The sequence below is a fragment of the Argentina anserina genome, chromosome 7 (assembly GCF_933775445.1).
Source record: "Argentina anserina chromosome 7, drPotAnse1.1, whole genome shotgun sequence".
Taxonomy (NCBI): Eukaryota; Viridiplantae; Streptophyta; class Magnoliopsida; order Rosales; family Rosaceae; genus Argentina; species Argentina anserina.
The window spans coordinates 1,295,836-1,315,679 of record NC_065878.1 but is presented as its reverse complement, the minus strand read 5'-3'; the positions used below and the strand labels follow the sequence as shown (position 1 = coordinate 1,315,679).

At 38.3% G+C, this 19,844-nt stretch overlaps 2 protein-coding genes and 1 non-coding gene across 3 annotated transcripts; 2 read left to right on the top strand and 1 right to left on the bottom strand.

The window, feature by feature from the left end:
• Positions 1-6,373: 6,373 nt before the first annotated feature.
• On the bottom strand, positions 6,374-6,444 carry TRNAT-UGU (transfer RNA threonine (anticodon UGU)). The gene has a single exon. It is a non-coding gene; the product is annotated as a tRNA-Thr (tRNA).
• A 1,124-nt stretch (positions 6,445-7,568) lies between these two features.
• LOC126802228 (uncharacterized) lies at positions 7,569-11,970 on the top strand. The gene is made up of 3 exons (XM_050529820.1): positions 7,569-7,805; positions 9,171-9,487; positions 9,874-11,970. Exons 1-3 carry the CDS (start codon positions 7,610-7,612, stop codon positions 11,788-11,790), a joined length of 2,430 nt encoding a protein of 809 aa, XP_050385777.1. The 5' UTR covers positions 7,569-7,609; the 3' UTR covers positions 11,791-11,970.
• A 1,358-nt stretch (positions 11,971-13,328) lies between these two features.
• Positions 13,329-15,047, top strand: LOC126802912 (polyketide synthase 1). Its single transcript, XM_050530626.1, has 2 exons — positions 13,329-13,632; positions 13,798-15,047. Exons 1-2 carry the CDS (start codon positions 13,455-13,457, stop codon positions 14,787-14,789), a joined length of 1,170 nt encoding a protein of 389 aa, XP_050386583.1. The 5' UTR covers positions 13,329-13,454; the 3' UTR covers positions 14,790-15,047.
• Positions 15,048-19,844: the final 4,797 nt, after the last annotated feature.

The following is a 19,844-nucleotide window of genomic DNA, read 5'->3' as shown; positions in this document are numbered from 1 at the left end:
TCTTTTCAGATTCTTAAGGAGTTGATTTTTTCTTCTTGAAAAATCTCATTTTGGGATTATACTTCTCTTTCTTATAATTTGAGCTTTTTTTGAAATTTCAATTCTTCCTTTTGTTTCCTCTGAAACATTTTTTGTATAACTTCTTTTCCTTCTTTCTCCTTTGATGTTGCTCTTTGCAACCCCAATTAGTTGAGACTTCACTACAACACAAAACATGATTTGCGACCCTGGAAATGGTCGGAAAAAACCCTAATTTTGTCAGTAATACTCTTTTCGACCAAATAAATTTGGTCGGGCTCAGTCGATACTACCCCGGTCACAAATGTTTTTTTCCGACCATTTTGGTCGGAAATAATAGTCATTTACAACTAAAGTTATTGCCGGAAACTCCGTCGTAATGCCCCTCTTTCCGACCAAAAAAACATCGTTGGAATTTTGTCTGAAATAATATTATTACTAACGATTTAGTTTTGGTCACACTTTTGTCGTAATTTATATTTTCAATAATCTTTTTTCAACTTTATTTTATTTTATGGTTATTTAAATTATGTTTCTTTTTTCAAAACTGTATTTTATCTATCTATGTATACGTATGGAATATTCATTCACCGTATTTAAACAAATACTTCATATAATATCCCAAAATTCCAAAGTCCCTTGGCTTCTTTCTTCCAGAGCCCCTTGGTTTCTTTCGTATATCCACTCCTTTCTTCCCCATGAATTTTGCACTTCTAAAACTAAGATAACTCCATCTCAAAAGAGAACCAACCCACCTTGTGTCAAGTTCTGCATTTAAAAGAAGGAAAAATTCAAATATTCAAGTAAAAGTACATATCGTCTTAAACATAGCGGACACCAAGCAATCAAAAATTCGAGTAAGATAATAAATTAGCAAAAGTAATATTTTTGATGGAGAAAGGGTAGAGGTAGATGCAAACGTAGATTAGCATCAGAACTTCAAAATGTAAATCCATGGCGGTTGAGTTCTTCTTATGGTCAAGGTTTCTCATGAGCAAAAGAAAATCCAAGTGCAATAGAGGTTCCATTATCATTTTCTCCTTTTCCTGCAAAGAATATATCAAGAGTAATAGAGGTCAGACCATATTCGAACATTGAATACATAAGAAGACGTTTTCAACAATGTGAGAGAGAGAGAGAGAGAGAGAGAGAGAGAGAGAGAGAGAGAGAGAGAGAGAGGGTTTACGTTGTGCATAATAGTGCGGGTTAGAGGCTCCACAATTTTAGGCTCCATGATTTTAGGCTCCATGAAGAGCTTTAGTGGCGGTAAACTGCTTTTAACTCTATAAATACTAACATGATGAATACAAATAGCAAATTACATGTATATACACTTAAAAAAAATTCACAAATCGTATACACATATACTTTGGATACTTATAAATTACAATTATGTCCCCTCCCCCTCCAATGAAATAAGAACAATATATAATATATAAATGAACCCCGAAATAAATACGCATTTTAATTTCCGCTAACTATCTAACCAACATAATCTAATCGAAAATGCATATTATTTATCGACGTCTTTTTGACGAAACTATATTTTATTATAAATGTATATTTTTCGACCACATTATGTCAGATTGGTAGCCCGTTGGAAATAATATTCATTACAAAATTGTATTTCCGACGGAGAAACATTTATGGTCGGAACAAAATATATTATGCATGTCCCCTCTCGTTACAATTATTTTTATAATATAATAAATAAAAAGAAAATGTGGGGTTGAGCCTCCCAATGAGACTGGGTTCCAAACCCCTTTACAAAAAAAAACCTATCATATATCAAATTTGAGCAAAGAGTTTGCACTTTATTTGTTTATTGAAATAAAACTTTTTAATTGATTATATTATGTCATGTGACCATCTTTCGTTAAATGAAAAAAATAATTCACATAAGAAATAACTACGTAGTTTTTCAACGACTATCTGACCGAACAGAGGCTAATTAGATTTTTTTTCCTGACGACTTTCCAACCTAACAAAATATTATCAAAAATGACTGTCTTTTTTCCAATAAATTTTTGACCAAACAGAAACCTGGTCATATATATGTATTTCCAACCATATTATCGACGGATTGCCAACTCGTCGGAAATAAAATCCAACCCCAAAATTGTATTTCCGACGAAGAAATGTGTATGGTCGGGAATACCATTATTACCAACTAAAAAAGACATTAGTCAGAAATTCGTGGTCGGAAAAGAGTGTTATTGTTGTAGTGCTTCGAGGAGTTTGGTCCAAAAGTTATTAGCACCTTTGAGTTGTTCTTGGTAGGTTTGACTCTTATATTTGCCTTGCATAAGTTCTCTGATTCTTTCGGCCACTCTTATGACTGATAGTCGTTCAAGTGGTTTGATGTCTATGCTTTCCTTGACAGTTGATCTCCATGGCTCAGGGAGTTTTCTATATAGGAGATATATTAGATCTACATTTTCCAAATTTCCTATTGTGGAGTAGTACTCTTGAAACTCATTCAAGTATTCTTCATTTAACACAATTCTGGTACTTCTAGAAGTACTTCCTTCTCTGAAGGTATTTCTTATTCTGAGAATTCTAGTGTTATCACTCTTCAAGCTTTCGAGGGTTACATGACTTCTTCTTGGTCCTTCAAACTTAAGACTTACGTCTCTAGTTCTTTTATTTTCATAGATTGTAGTCCTTGTGCTTTCTAGTTTTTCTTTAAGGCCGGATAACTTTCATTCTATCGAGAATGTCACCTTATCCCAAGAAACTTTATGTATATGCTCTGAGTGGTTTCTGGAATTTGTGAGGAAACCAGTAGTAAGACCAGGGATATTAGAAAGTTTGGTCTTTGGTTCTACTGTTGTACTCATTAGTTTATAGTAAATTCTATAAAATATAACAAGCTCTTGCATGCATTCTTTCATGGAAATGCCATCTGTTTTACTCTCAGTCGTAAACAGTGAGCAACATCATTTAGACTTGTTGAAAAGTTTGGAAAACAGTTGAAGTATGCAACTTGATTGCATAACGATGCTTGGAGGAATCCCAACAAACGTTATTGGAAGTCAGTCAGCCTATTATCTTGTAGAACACATAGGATTGAACAATTTAATCATTCTCTTGCAAGAAATTTATGTCTACTTGTACTGCTCCAATGTGCATAAACTTGTAATTTCTTTTTCTTGCTTTGGCTACCTCTTCGGGTGTTACCAGGAGGAGATCTGATTCTGAGATGACCCGTCCCAAAAATTAACCGATTTATGCATTAAAACCAAAATTAAAACCAGTAATCCAAAATCTAATCTAATTTAATTGTGGCTGCACCCAAACCTTGTTTGGGTTGCCTACGTACCCTCTACGAGGGATCAAGCCATTCGTAGTTCAACTGAACAGTCATAAACAATCACGACGACTAATAATCGTCTACTCTGAGAATTTACTAAATCAAAGCGAAAACACGCTTTCAACGAATACCACTCGATAGTGTAATATCGGCAGATACTCAATTATTTACTTTTATCTTCAATATTGATCACATAATAATTAAATAAAATTACTATGGACACTCATTTTATTTCTACCATTTTACCATAAAGGTAAATAAATAAGAAAGATAGGTAGGAACCCTAACAACTTCCTAGACTTGATCATGATCTCACTAACAGTAATATCACTTAATCAAAAGCCATAGTTCTTGTTCACATTTACTGAGATTACTTCAGTTTGCTCCCAAAAACTACTATGGGCACCCGACACACCAATTTCACCAAATCACTCCTTTCAGCATTTCTAAACCGATGCACAGTTGCACAATTAATATCATAAACCTTACCCAACAAACACACAACACCACAACTATTATCAATCACAACAATTATCCGAATTAAACATAAACGATTACAAAATCGTAACCTTTAACTTAAACATCTCCACACGGCTCATTCGATAACCAAAATCAACAAATTATATTTCTTTGGGTTCGTATCAACGACTACGACCTAACAGAGCCACCCCTTGCTCCAATTACTACATCACGCGCCGCCACAGTGGCTGTGTGTGGGCCCCACGCGCCACCCTTTCCAACCACTCCAAATCGACTCGACACCAACATCAAAGTTGTAGATCACATCAAAATAGATAAGTTTCATACCTGCACCCAAGCCTAGATCGGTCGGGAAATGGCCGGAAAATGCTAAGATGCCGACGGAGGGTTGACTTTCGAAACTCCTATTTGCGGCTCGATCTGGACTACAAACGACATGGAATCAGGACCAGAGGAAGGATTTAGGTCAGATAGAAGCAACCCCGAGCTTCGAAGTCGCCGGAGACGGTGGCGCCAACTCCATCGGGGTTTCCAATCGTTGCAGCTCCCCGCACGGTGGTCGGCGTCCGGTGATTTCAGTACCGATTGACGGGAAATGGTGAGGCGGTTCGAATGGAACTGGTGGCATGCCGATCAGTGGCTGGACGGAGGAGATCGGCCGGTCTGAAAATGTCTGGGTTTTCTTCGGGTGAATAGTACCAGACCCAATATTTTCAGCCTTTTCTCCCAAATTCCGATTTTTACCCCTATTTATACCTATTTCCAAAAATGCCAAAATACGTTCTTGATTCGTAACTCCTACATAGGAACTCCGATTTAGGTGTACCGCGTGTCCACAAATTCGTATCGACGAGCTCTATGACTTTCGTGAAGTAAGTTTTCCCGAAAAACTCATGCATTAAAAAGTCAACTTTTAGAGTCGTCACGCGTAGTACGACTCTTGTTCCGAGTAAAAGATAAAACTATTCGCAACGAATCGTAAAAGATTCGGGTCGTAACAGTTTCTCCTGTGGTTAATGGAGTGGTAAACTCTAAAATGTTAAACTGATGACTATCTAGTAGTTCAAAATTTCCTCTTTTATAGATTTGGTTGAATTCGAATTTTGGAATTGTAGAATTTATGACATTGCTTTATATTTCATCATATTCGGATTCTTCAGAGTTTAGTATTTTGTACTTCTTTTTTCTTTCCGAAGATGCTCATCATCTTCATCTCTTATGTCTCTAATTTTGGAGGAGCTAAAGATCCAAAAACCTGTGGACTCAGTGTTGGTTCAAATAAGAAAGTTCTTGGTGAGGGTTTCCTTGTGGAACTTCTAAGGGCTTGAATCCCTAAGGTTTTGTAGTCTTAATCTTAGATTGACTTTTATTTTTTAACCTCTTATTTTCTCCGGCTATCTTTTGAACATGATCTAAGATTTTTCCTTGCTGTAAGTTGAGCTCTTCTATTTTACTACTAACCTTTGTCAATAGTTCTTCTTTTTCTAGGAGGGATCTGGTATAGTCTATTTTACTTTCCAATTTAGTCAACTGGTAGACTGTATCATGAAGTCATTCTAGATATTCTATTTGTCTAGAGACTTCTACTATAGCTTCTTGATGCCTTGCATCAATTTGTTGTATTAAAAAATCCAGTTTTTCTATTATTTGTTCAATTCATGTTCCCATCTTTGGGACTCGATTCTGGATTTTGGGTTAAGATTTTGAGCACTAACCGATGGCTAGGCTTTGATACAAGTTAGTTTGCGGATCTAACAAATGCTCAAAATATTCAGTGGCTTTTGATCTTCTTCAAAAGTTTCTTGAAGTACTACAATTTCTTCTCTTAGGTGATAGATTTGTTGTTGGATATTGTAGATAATATCCCAATAATCTTGGATATCTCTAGGGAGAGTATTTCTAATTTTTTATGAGTTTTTTCTCTTAATTTGGCTTTTTGTAGTTCTTTATAAAAAAAATCTAACTTTTGCTAAAAGATCTAATTTGGTAGCTATGGAATTTGCTATTATAATAAAAATTAATTGTTTATCTTTGAACATCGAGGATAGATTTATGTACCTGCAATAAGTTATATAGAAAAATTCATGTGTATGGGTCCACTACACTCTGTCAAAAAATAAAAACTTAAGCATAAATAAAACTCAACTAGGAGTAAAAAGATTCAAATTAAAGAACTTTTTAAAGCTACTAACGGAGGGGTAATGGAAAATACCATTCTGATGAAAAATTGAAAGCACAAGGGTATACTTGATTAAAATGAAAGAATATGGAGTAACATGATGTTGCCCCCAAACCCAAGGGCAGTAAACTGATTTAACCTTTAGAGAAATTCCACTCACATTCAATATGCTCTGAATAACTCATCATCACTCTTTTATTCCAACTTCATAAAACTCACTGACTTACGAACCCGTTTATTTCTCACATCTAACACTAAAAACTGATTGTACCTATCTACCAAATACATGGAACAACTCTGACAAAACATAGAACTCAATGAGCAGAAAAATTGTAGGATCGAAAGAAAAACATTGATGTAAAAAAATAAAAATATGTGAAATCAGCTCCCAGTGAGGATCGAACTCGCGACTTTCGCTTACAAAGCGAACACAATACCACTATGATATGGAAGCCAGCTGCTGACTGAAATACTTCTATGGCAAAAAGTCCAATCAAATAAAATTTCGGACCTTAATTAATTAATACAATATAATAGTCCTATAAGTCTCCCCATTTCGTTTGATGGTCCTTAAATTTCCAGATCGAGGCCGCAGTGATGCTTCAAAGAAGGAAACCCTAGCCTAGCCCCTTGATGCAAACCAAATTGCAATCAAAACCGCAAATTAAAATGAAGATGTCTTACGTATAGAAGCCTCAGTCACTCAAATCTGATTTCAATATCTTTGGCCGGATGTGAATCAGAGTTCCCAACACTAGACATTAGTTCTTGTGTTATGAGGAGTCTTTAGCCGGAGGTAATTACTGCGGTTTCACTTGTTTAGTCCTCCTCTGCACTCTTTGCCATAAAAAAAAAACCGTTTCATAGATAACCAATATTACAAACACTTCTATCTCTTATTTTATAAGTTACTACTAGTAGCTCTAATTTCATCTTTGAGACGACATAAATCTTAACTTCAAATCAATTTACAAAAGTAACCAACATCAATGTACCATATAATATATGATCACATATCCGGTCGTTTATGAGGTATGACACGTCTCACGTGGCATATATCTTTAATGTTATTAGTCCATTTTTTACTGTGATTATTTCTGATTGGTTATTATATGTAAATAAACTTTTGTCATTTTCACCACGTGCATGTTAATTATACCATGACGTAATATGATTAGCTGAATACACCACATGACAGTGCCACGTAGTATGGCAGGTACACATAATAATTACTCACTTAAACTTAAAGAACCAACTTACATTTTCACTTTATTGCATTTAATTTAACCAAACATTTCTCACTTTAAGTTCCATTCTTAACATTTCTCACTTAACTTTTCTTTCTGGATACCAAACGAGGCTTATAGAGTTATAGCCACTTCGAAAACTCTTATGAGTTTGTGACCGCTCAAAAATTACTGTGGATGGTTTCGCGGTAAGTTTTATGAACACTTCATTTTTGCACAGAAAATAATAGTAATAATTACGTGGACAATCTCCTCCACATTCTTGTAGTATTAATAAAGTTACCGAGTTTAAGGGTAACACTCATTTCCTGATTTCCAGTAGCAGCTCTCTCTCTCTCTCTCTCTTCCTGAAACCCTAAACTCACCACCACCATGGAAACAGAAAACGACGACACTTCTTCATGCCGTTCTTCAACAAATTGGTCCGTCGCCGGCGGCGCTCTGGAAAACCGCGTCACTTTCGAGTCCTCCTTGTCTCCGATCGACGGCGAGTCTCCGAATTGTACTACCGGATCCTCCATCATTCTACGCCCTCCGTCACCGGATTCCGGACCCTGCGAGATCACTAGTATGTTCCACAACTCTCCTTCTTCTCTCATAGATTTACATTCTCCACAGCATGGTTGATCGAATTTTGATCCCCTTAGTTGCTTTGTCGATCGAGTCTAGTTCAGATTCAAACCTGAATCGACCTAGCAGATACCTGAATCTCAAATTAGGTCATGACTGAAATTGATACCGGAAAATTACTAATTATATGTGGATTTCAGCTTAGGAAATGAAAGGAAATAATATAGTGAAATTAAGGTGGGGTTTGTGAACCTATCAAGTACTAATTAGTAAATAAGGACCATGAAATCCTTAAGGACCTAGTTTCAACTTTCTACCATTAGATGCACATGCACTTTTTATTATTATTGCTGAAGTCTTTATAGATGATCTCGAAAAGGGAGTCTTGTAAAAATGTTATAGATTATGTTCAGTTCTGCTGAAATAGGAGATTTTCCTGAATTATGTTAATGAAAATGCTGAATTGGACGTCAAATGTGAAGGAAATAAGTGAGATTGTGTGGACTGGTGCCAAAGAAAAGTTCGATTAGGAATATCTGATGGGACTTGGTGAAGAAGAAGTTTTCATTTCTTGAAAGTACGAGAAATATCTGTTAGTGCCTAAGATATTGCAGGGTAGCATTAATGGGCCTCATTTGACTTTTATTTTTTGCTTTGCTAAGAAGCCATTTGGAATATATACTTGTAGCAGTTTGGAAATAACTATAATTCAATCTTATTCAACGATTAATTGATTCTGTCAACCAAGAACGAGGTATTTTATTCTTGAAAAGTATTCTGAATGTCAATAGTTGATAACCATGACATGAGTTTTATGTTTACAAAAAGTGAAAAGGATTACAGGATACTTGGCATGCAATCGTGTACTTCAGAAGTTATAAAAAAAAGCCAAGAATGTTTGATTTGCTTCTATTTATATCTTTAAAAATGAATTGAACATTTTATTTATTTTGTTAATATGGTTGTCCTCTGATCTGGTTAGTTCATCACTTAGTACATGCTAAGCATTTTAGTCACAAGACTCTGCGTGCTATAAATATATATATATATATATATATATATATATATATATTTTGACAATAGATGATTGTTCTGCGGATATCAAGACGCTACATATTATTCAATTTTTAAACATACTTGTTCCTTGGCATGCATTCTGCAGCATTCATAAGCCACAGACTTCATTTTCGTTTTCTTCTGGTTTCGGGTGTTTCTGTCTTTGTTTCTGTCTGAGTGTAACTTCTCAACATTTTCGTGATACTGAATGCATCATTGTCCCTGTGATTATGTAATGGACAAAGTAAAAGAGAAACAATTACATGTAATCCTATTCACAAAATGACAACAATTTTTTGCCTTGCAGTTAATTTTACACAAAAACATGAGGTTCAGCAGATTTATGTTCGGAGTACTGCCCGAGTCTATGAGATTTACTATGCACCTGATTTACAGAGTGAGAACGAATATCTATGTACTGTTCGCTGCGGAATTGCTGCCAGAGATGAGGAAGTTCATTCCGCAAATTCAAATGGGTCTCTTAAGGAGGTATCTGAAGAAAACGTAAGAGATGCCAATAACTTGAGCACCAGTGAAGATGACTGGGTTGAAGTGAAAGTCCCAGATAATCGTGTGCTTGATAAAAAAATTAGTTCTTCGCTATCAAAGTCTGGTTCTGAACAGGTATGTTGGTCCCCCTTCTCATTTTTTTAGCCACTTGTATTGAGTCTTGACCCATTCCTCCCTTTGTAATAAAACCTGCAAACAAGTTTATCAGTTCTGAAGCAGCAATGTAGACTCTACCCCTGTTTTAATGCGGATAATAGTTTGATAGATGAGTCCAAACCACTTATGTGTTAGCAGCTTATCGGAATTATCAGTGGATATATATCGAGTCTTTGGCTGTTTCCTGTCACATATAGTGCTCCTTCTGCGTATTGTTTACAGTGTGAGGCAGAGGCGGGGATGGGAGAAGTTTTATTTGATAAGTGGGTTATGAATGAGTGGTATATGAGAGTACTGATTTATATAATTTACAATGTTTGCTGACAATTGTACAATTTTTCCAGGCCTTTTATGAAGCCACAGCACAGATGAGTGATGTAAATCCTTGTATATCCTTAACACTTCGTCTACTGTCACTTGAGAGGAAGGATTGCGTTTATGTTGATGAGATTTATGTGTTTGCTGATCCTGCTGATTCATTGGATTTGGAAAACCAAGAGAGTACAGTCGAAAACTCAACTGGAAGTTCTCTCATGGCCATGTTTATGCCTACCCTCCTGCAATTATCTAAAACGAGGAGTGTTTCCCAAACCCAAGACTCTCAAATGATAGGGCCAAAAGCATCTGATTCTACCAGTGTTGCAACTGGGATCCAGACATATATTAGACCCAGCATTTCTGATCATGAAGAAGTGAAAATGCAGGATGTGAATAGGGCTACAATTGGTAGCACCCCATCACAGATCCCTCTAGAGGTACCTGTCACAGAAAGCAAAATTGATACTGCATATGATCATGTTGAAAGGTCTATGGACCTACTTGTTTCACGAATGGGCAAAATAGAGGATCTATTATTGAGGTTTGAAGACAAAATGGTAAACCCCATGAGCAACATTGAGGCAAGGCTTGAGAGGGTCGAGCAGCAAGTTGAAGCACTCAGCAGACAATCACATAATTCTGGTTTGTCAACATGCTCAAGATTCTGTGCTCCTTCTTTCTCATGCATCGAGTCTGATTCCAACTCTTTCTACAACAGTATAAATGACTGTCCCAGTTGTGAGGCAGTTATACGAGGTAACAAGGACAGTCAATCTGAGTCGCTCCCTACCCCACCTTATCACATGTCTGATTCAGTAAAGCCTTCAAAGTTGGTCCCAGGTCTAGTGGTAACTGCTCCTGAATTTTCAAGTGATGATGAGGATGAAGAAGATGAATCATCAGGCCTAGTAATAAGTTCTTCAAGGAATAAACCGAGGGCTGCTCTGACAGTTGATGATGCTCTAGCATCTGCTCTTGCTGGGTTCATGTCTCTAACTTCTAATCAGCCTCAAAAGTGTGCCAAACCTTTCTGGGTTAAAGCTCCTGAATTCTTAAATGATGAAGATGATAGCCCTGATACAAAAGCTTCAGTGAGAGGTGAAGAAAGTGGGACAGGGCCATCCATGTGCTTTGATGGATCTGATGGGATACAAAATGTAAATGATTCACTAGTTCATTCAACCACAGTTTCTTCATATACTGAGGAGAATGTTGAAATATCTAGTGATGAACACTCTGTTAAACCAGACAGCATTCATGTGCAGTATGAGCATCATGAGGTTGTTGAAAAAGACCAACCTGATGGTAATAGCGGTGAGAATGAAGTTGATCATGGCATGGATCGAACTGCTTCTTGTAAGACAACAGAAGAGACTGAGAATGGAGTAGACATCACTAAGATAAGTAACATTGCCAACCCTGACAAAAATGGTAGTCCAGATAGGTTGCCTCAAAATGGGACTAATGAAGGATTTAACAACAATCAGGATGATGCTAATACAAAGGAGCTGGTTGAGGAGAATTCTAACATACATGCAAAGGAAGTGACAGAAGAGAATTCTGACAAAGATGTTTTGAAGAATATCCTAGGATTCTCACGTGCTTCTTCCGAGGTGGATTTTGGAATTCCAGTGTTGGATGTAAAATTTACTTCTCTTGATAGTTGCAGTGGCAGTCTTTCTCTTGCATCCCTTTTGTCTGAATCGCCGGAATCAATGACTGAAGAACCTTATCTGAGGGAAAGTGATCATGCACCTCAGGTTGATGAGGAGTCTAGCTTGATTATAGTGGAAGACGGGGAGCCAGTTGGTCCTGCTATTGATGGTAATGTTTCTGTGGTTATGGATTTCTATAGCGTCGCTGAACCTTTGAGCACATGGGGTGCGAATCTGCAGTGTGAAACGTCCAATAGCCATGAGACTTTCGCAGCAAGTCTCATTTGATAGCTTTGCTGCTAATAACTTTGTTAGCCTGTACATAAATCTGGCTTAGACGAGAATTGGTTGTGTACTATGTGTTTTTTTCCCCTGCTTTAGTACTCACAAACCAATTCAGTGAAAACTGGCATGTATTTAGGTGGGCATTTTGCAGCATATTGATTCTGGGATTCTTATCTTCTTGAACTTGACCCATGTTGACATTTTTATACGCTACACAAAATAAGGTGTACGGGGTGCTACAGTGAAGTTTCGACTTCTTCTACAGTTTTACATCAAGTGGAAAATGGAAAGTGGCTCATAAGCTTTCTGTTTGTCCTCTCCCTCTGGAGACGCTGTTTGTTGGGACATTAGCTCGAACCTACCTCCAATCTTCCATTACTTAAAGTACGAATCTACTATCATTTTCATCAAACTATTGTGACAATCGACTACCACCCAAAATGTCGGTCACACTCCCAAACGCATTGTAAAATAAATCGTGTCTCCCGCATTAAACACAGCAAGAAAAAAAGGGTTGGACGGTTGGACCTAAGAAAGGAGACACAACACTTCGTAAAAATTCCTAAACCTCCATTTTCTAGCATGTAAGAAAGGAGCCAAAGAAAATTTCTGGACAATGAAGATGGAACAAAAAAAAAACAATGAAGATGGAACATGATTGCTATAAATAATTGCACTCGTCGACTTGTTGTAGTGAAGCTCAGAAAAGTCGATGAAATTGAGAAGGGGAGTTTGGTAGGTTAAGACTTTGAGACTTGAGAGGTGAAGCACATGAACACCATGCATTGTAGCTACCACCTCTATTTTCCTTCTTCCCTACTCTTCTCACCTAAGCCTTTCATTTTTATGAATGGCCGCTCTTGCTTAGATATATATTGTCACGTCACTCTGCCTAGCTACCCTCCCATAATAAAAATCATAAGAATCAATTTGACTCAGTCTTTTGATTTATGGGCATTGATCTTTGTTGTTCAAAACCAAAATGACTTTTCTCTTTGTTTGTTTTCTTCTCTTTTGCTCATCCTAATCTTCATTATTGGTTATTGATGACACTTAAGCTGTTAGAACTCATAATTAATTATCATACACTTTTAATAGAGTCCAAACTGTGTAACATTAAAGTATAATCGCAGTTTTACATGAATGATACTCCGTCGATAATAGTAACGTTCCAATCACAAAGATAGAATTGACTTGTTCAGCTTGTAATCACATTTAAGGTACTGTAGCTATATCAAAGTTTATTCATTCGACAATGTAACGTTTGAACTAGAAACAAAACAAGAAGCAATTAGTTTGTGCCCATATTTGTTTGGTAGGTATAATTAGCGAAGTATAGAGAACACACGCATGTACCAAAATTATGTGGGAGTTTGATATGCCACATATGTAACCTTACACGATGCACGTGCAATTTCCGGAGGTTTTTAACAATGCAATTGGGCGGGCACGTGATCTCCCAGCTACCCACCACTCCCTTCCGTTTCTCAACTCCTTTTCCATGTATATATACAACCTCCCCCCTTTTCTCCTTTACCATTATATTCTAACATATTTTCTTTGCCACTGTAACGCAGCATAAGCAGCCATTCCATCCTTGTTCTTCCTCGGCTCCTCCTAGCCTTCCCCGTTTTGATCTTCTCTCCATACTTCTCCGACTTATCAAAATGGTGACCGTCGAGGAAGTCCGCAAGGCTCAACGCGCTGAGGGTCCGGCCACCGTCTTGGCCATCGGGACAGCAACTCCTCCCAATTGTATTGACCAGAGCACGTACCCCGACTACTACTTTCGTATCACCAAAAGTGAGCACAAGGCTGAGCTCAAGGAGAAATTTCAGCGCATGTGTAAGTAGTACCCACCAAGCCACCAATCCATGATTTCTTTTGTCTACATTTCGTTGTCCTTAATTGGTTCATAACTTTGTCCCATTTTTTTGTTGGAATCATATAAACAGTGCATGATTGAATTTTATGATACTGATGGCTAGAGCTGTGATGTTGCATTGACAGGTGACAAATCTATGATCAAGAAGCGTTACATGTATTTGACTGAAGAAATTCTCAAAGAGAATCCTAGTATGTGTGAGTACATGGCACCTTCACTTGATGCAAGGCAAGACATGGTGGTAGTTGAAATTCCCAAGCTTGGAAAAGATGCAGCCGTCAAGGCCATTAAGGAATGGGGTCAGCCCAAGTCCAAAATCACCCATTTGGTGTTCTGTACAACTAGTGGTGTGGACATGCCCGGAGCTGACTACCAGCTCACTAAGCTCTTGGGTCTCCGCCCCTCCGTCAAGCGTCTCATGATGTACCAGCAAGGGTGTTTCGCCGGAGGCACGGTGCTCCGGTTGGCTAAGGATTTGGCTGAGAACAATCGAGGTGCTCGTGTTCTTGTAGTTTGCTCTGAAATTACTGCCGTGACTTTCCGAGGACCTAGTGACACCCATCTCGATAGTCTTGTGGGCCAAGCCTTGTTCGGTGATGGTGCTGCGGCCATTATTGTTGGGTCCGACCCATTGCCTGAGGTTGAGAAGCCTTTGTTTGAGTTAGTTTCAGCGGCCCAAACTATCCTCCCCGATAGTGACGGGGCCATCGACGGGCATCTTCGTGAAGTGGGGCTCACATTTCACCTCCTCAAAGATGTTCCCGGCCTTATTTCGAAGAACATCGAGAAGAGTCTCAATGAGGCCTTCAAACCTTTGAACATCACTGACTGGAACTCTCTATTCTGGATTGCACACCCGGGTGGCCCAGCAATTTTGGACCAAGTAGAGTCTAAACTGGCCCTGAAACCTGAGAAATTAGAAGCCACAAGACATATCTTATCCGAGTATGGCAACATGTCTAGTGCTTGTGTGTTGTTTATTTTGGACGAAGTGAGGAGGAGGTCTGCGACTAATGGGCACAAGACAACCGGTGAGGGCCTGGAGTGGGGTGTTCTATTTGGGTTTGGGCCAGGGCTAACCGTTGAGACTGTTGTGCTTCACAGTGTGGCTGCTTGAACTTGAAGGTATTTGGGTGAGTCATCTGCTCCTGGATTTTGTTCCAATATATGTATTGTTTCCACTCTTCGTCTGGGTAGTTTTCCTTTTTGGATTTATTTTTCTGGTGTTCTTCATTTGGGCATTCTGAGTTAAACTCAGATGCTACCACTGCGTTTGGTTTCATGTTGCTAATTTACTAGATTGATGAAGAAAACAAAAGGGCCAATCGCATGTAGCAATATAACGATGAATAATATGATTCCAATATTTCAAATATATGATCAAAATTTAGCTAGCTAGCACGTTATATTCAGGGAAGATTGATGAGGAAAAAAAATATGGCCTGCTAGTTGAGGCCTGGGGGATTGTCCGGGGATAGAATATGTGCATCGGCAACATCTCTAACTAGAAACGCCCTCTGGTTCTGAACAGATCGATGTGACAAGTTTTATAGGACGGACTGAAGTATATAGATTATCATGCGGATTTTTTTTTGATACGGTTATTATCATGCAAAGATCCAGTATTCAGGTACTTTATGAAACTACACCTAGAAGATGAGTGATTTAAATCCCTAACACTTCATCTAATGTCCCTCGAGAGGAAAAAGTTGTGTTTATGGTAATTTGAACATGATGTACGTGTTTGCTGATTCTGCATTTTTGCTGGGATTCAGTGGATTTAGAAAACCAAGCGACTGAGACAGTAGAAAACTCATCTGGAACTTTTCAATTCTCATGGCTATGTATATGCCTACATCTAAAACAAGTAGGAGCTAACGTTGATTTACGAAATCTGGAATGGTGTGATCTTGGAAGCAACGTAACCATGTTCCAATATCTATGAACGAAACTGCCATAAGGCTTCTAGCTAGCTAGTCTCTCCCTTTTACCATTAGGTAGTCAAAATTTGTTAGGTCAACAATAACAAATGACAAATGATCCGGCAAATCCATCAATGCGTCCAGGAGAAGAGAAACAATCAACAGCAATCTTCAATGCTGCCCTTTGTTTGGTGCGTTAGAGAAGGAACACATCCCAAAACTTGTCGATTTTTAGCACAGAAGAACAGTACACCGTGCCCTTACACTTGCCAATTAATTAATTCTCTGGGGGTTTCTAACAGCGTAAATTTTGATCACAGCTAAAAGACATTATATCGACTTGCCAATTGCCATTATTCTCAGGGGGTTTCAAACTCTATGGATTTTGATCACAGAAATGCATCATGCACTTGTCATTATCGATCTGAGAATTTCTACCGCAATGTGGAATTTTGGCTTTTGATCATCACCTACAGATCGAAGTCACCATGCACTTGCCATTCTCTGGGGGTTTCTTTCATAATGTGGATTCTGATCACAAAAAAAACACCATGCACTTGCCTTTAATTATTTGGAGGTTTCTACCCCTAAACCCCACCCGTCCCTTATATTCCATATATAAATATATACGTACTCCATTTTCATACCACTATATCGGTATATCCTAAGTTTCTAACACTTTTCAGCTTTGCCTTCCTACCGTACCACACAACACATACTGCTCAATCCCTCTTTATTCTTTCCTCTCCCGGCCAGCCTCCCCATTTTGATGTTTCTCGACACTTCTCCGATATATCAAAATGGTTAACGTAGAAGCAATCTACAAGCTCAACGCTGAGGGTCCGGCCACCGTCTTTAAATTAACTTCGATTTTCATCAGCTTTGGTATCCTGTCTGGCGTTATCAAAGATCGTAGCGCTGAGGCCAGCAGCTGGTTGGAAATTTGCAAAACAAAGCAGAATCGATATATATGTTTACACATGCAGTACATGCACGGGAATAGTGGGTCGCCCTAGCTCTCTTACAGCCAACTGTGAGTACAAGCATGCATGGAGACCCTTCTGAAATTCACAAATGGTACGATTAATATATATAAAAAAACTAGCTTGTATTACCATTATGATTTCAATATGCCACGAAACCAGTTTGGGGATGAGATCGATCCAAAAATTTAAGAAAACTGCATTGTGCCATGGGGCTTTTGTATACCGCCAACGTCTTCTTAGGCTATGACCTTACATCCAGCAAATTTTGTATGCTAATTGATATAGCTATAGTTTGAGGCTTTCTTTTTTGGTTTTCTATGCATATAAACTCATGTAACGACTAGTTTATGCAGGTCTCATTTCCCTTCTCTTCCTGTTATCATCAGCTGTTAATACCTCAGAATGCCCAAATGAAGATCACGAGAAAAATAATTCAAAAAAAGGAAAGATACCCAGAAACCTAGAGTGGAAACTATACATTTTATTTTTATATATCCAGGAGCAGATCACCCAAGTACCTTCACGTTCAAGCAGGCACACTGTGAAGCACAACAGTCTCGACGTACGGTGATATATCCTAGGAAATTAACACAACTAGAACATCCCAATCCATGCCAGGCACTCTCCGGTGGTCTTATGCCCATTAACGGCAGACTTCTTCCTCAGTTCGTTCAAAATAAACAACACACAAACACATTCAAGACATGCAGCTATACTTGGATGATATATATATGCCCCTCTGGAAAAACACCCTTGTTAATTGGCACTTCATGAGACGCTTGAGTGCTTAACGCACGGGAGGTTGCCAAATGACCGATCTTGTGATTTCGGATTTGGTTGAACCACATTCCGTTGTAGCCTTGACACAACATTTTTTTTCCAAGCTTTGGAATTTGAACAACCATCATGTCTTGTCTTGCATCAAGTGAAGGTGCTATGTACTCATACATACAAGCTAGCTAGCACTACCTTCTTTAGGTATTTCTTTAGCTTCTTGATCGTATGTTTCTCTAGAATTTCCTAAAGATAAATCCTAGTATGTATGTATGATTGATACATTGCACCTTCACTTGATACAAGACATAACATGGTGGCAGTTGAATTCAAAAGGTTGGGAAACTAACCCATCGAAGGCCATCTTCATGACGTACGTTGTCCAGCCGGGCTTACATTTCACCATCTCAAGGATGTTCCCGGACTGATTTCACAAAGAATATTGGGAAGATGAGGAGGAAGTCTGAGACAAATGGGGTGGTGCATGGAGTGGGACGTTCTATTTTAGTTTTGGCCTTGGCTCACTACCGAGGCCGTCGTGCTTCACTGCAGTACTTGAGTTCACTTGAGTGATCTGCTTTTGGATTTATTTTTCATAATATGTATTATTTCCACTTTAATTACAATTCTACATAGGTTTTTTTTTTGTTAGATTTATTTGTTTGGTGATTTTCATTTTGGCATTATGAGGGATTCTCCTGGGATGGAATATGTGCATTGCAACACTTGAAAACAAATCATCTCATCTATGACCTACATTTGGGAGTGGTTCAATGAATGGCAGCTATGAGGCATATGAGGCTATGACTGATGCATGAGAAGCTTTGAATCCTCTGATGTATATTGTTTGTTATGTTTGCTGATCACCGTACAATTTTTCCGTCATTTTATGAAGCTAGAACAGATATGATTGATCGATTGAGTGATGTAAATCTATGTATATCCCTAAAACTTATTGTGTTTTTGGCTCATTGATACAATTTGGAACTATATGATTCATTAGGCAAAGAGGACAACACTGCAGTTTTTCTATAAGCTCTAGGAAAGTTGGTCTTTTAGGATTCTATTAGGATTTGTATAATAGACTTGGTCTATTAGGTTTAGGAGTCCAAAACCATGTTGTATCAATAACCCCTATTGATATAAATAGGAGCTGCAGGGTTTTTTTTTAAGGATAAGGCAGAGAGCACAGAAAATCGGGAGCTAAGGGTGATAGAGAGATCTAGCAAGGGGCTGGGAGTAGCATAGGGATTCCAATAAGTGCTTGTAATCAAGTTGTTATTCTCCATAGTACTAGTGATTCTCAAGAGCGATCACACAGAGGACGTAGGCATTGCCGAACCTCTATAAATTGTTGTGTGTGCTGTGTTTTTGTTTTCAAGTTCATATGTTAGCTTGCTTATATCGTAAAGTACCTAGTAAAAGATCCAGGGGAGTCTACACAACACGTGGTACCGGAGCGGTTTAAGGTATCTTTGCGATGGAGAACAACAAAAGCTTGGTCGAAGCAAAAGATGTGATTACGTCAATTTAGCCCTTCAATGGCAAAGACGACTTCATTCTTTGGCAGAGGAAGATGAAACGTGTCATAATTCAACAAGGTCTGTACAAGGCTACTCTCGGGTCAGAGAATAAGGCCAGTGATATGGCAAACAAGGTTTGGCAGAAGATGGACGAGAGGGCAAGGAGCTTTATAGAGCTACAACTAGTTGATGATGTATTGCTTGATATATTGGCTAGTGGCGGTGAGAATATGAGCAGCAAAGAAACCTGAGATTATCTTGAGAAGGTTTATGCGGACAAAGTTCATATTGGTGAGAATATGGACAACAACAAGACATTGGATGTCAAGGAGGTTGACGCGGATAAACTCTTCTTGAAAGATGAACTCTATAGTCTTCAGATGGAAGAAGGCATGAAATTGCAGGACCATCTGAATAATTTTCAGATTTGTATTACCAATTTATCAAAGGCAGATGTGAGATATGAAGATGAGGAGAAATCTCTTTTGCTGCTAAGTTCTTTACCAGCTTCTTACAAGCACCACATCACCAGACTCGTTTCAGATAAGGATTCTCTCAAGTTTGATGAGATTATCGAGGCCACTCATTCTTATTCTAAGATGAGTAGCGAGACCAAAAGCTCTCAAGAAAGAGAGGGCAAAGAGAAATGTCAGTTGACGAGCAAGGAGGATAAGGTAACATGGGTACTCCAAAATCTAAGAAGAAAGGCAAGAAAGGTTGCTTCAAATGTGGTTCAGCCAACCACTTGAAAAGAGACTGCAAACAAGGAAAGATGAAAGCAAAGGTGACGGCAAGAAGTTCAAGCACAACCAAAGTAGTCATCAGAAAAGAAAATGATGATTGTGAATTGCTTGTGGTAACGTACAGCTCCAATGCTTTTAGATATTGGATTTTGGATACCGGTTGTACATTCCACACGTGTGCAACCCGAGGATGGTTTGACACATTTGAGGAGAGCAGCAGAGGA

Coding starts and splice junctions, on each gene's coding strand:
- LOC126802228 (XM_050529820.1), top strand. CDS start 7,610: ATGGAAACAGAAAACGACGACACTTCTTCATGCCGTTCTTCAACAAAT. Junction 7,806..9,170: donor CGGACCCTGCGAGATCACTA/GTATGTTCCACA, acceptor TTTGCCTTGCAG/TTAATTTTACACAAAAACAT. Junction 9,488..9,873: donor CAAAGTCTGGTTCTGAACAG/GTATGTTGGTCC, acceptor CAATTTTTCCAG/GCCTTTTATGAAGCCACAGC.
- LOC126802912 (XM_050530626.1), top strand. CDS start 13,455: ATGGTGACCGTCGAGGAAGTCCGCAAGGCTCAACGCGCTGAGGGTCCG. Junction 13,633..13,797: donor GGAGAAATTTCAGCGCATGT/GTAAGTAGTACC, acceptor TTGCATTGACAG/GTGACAAATCTATGATCAAG.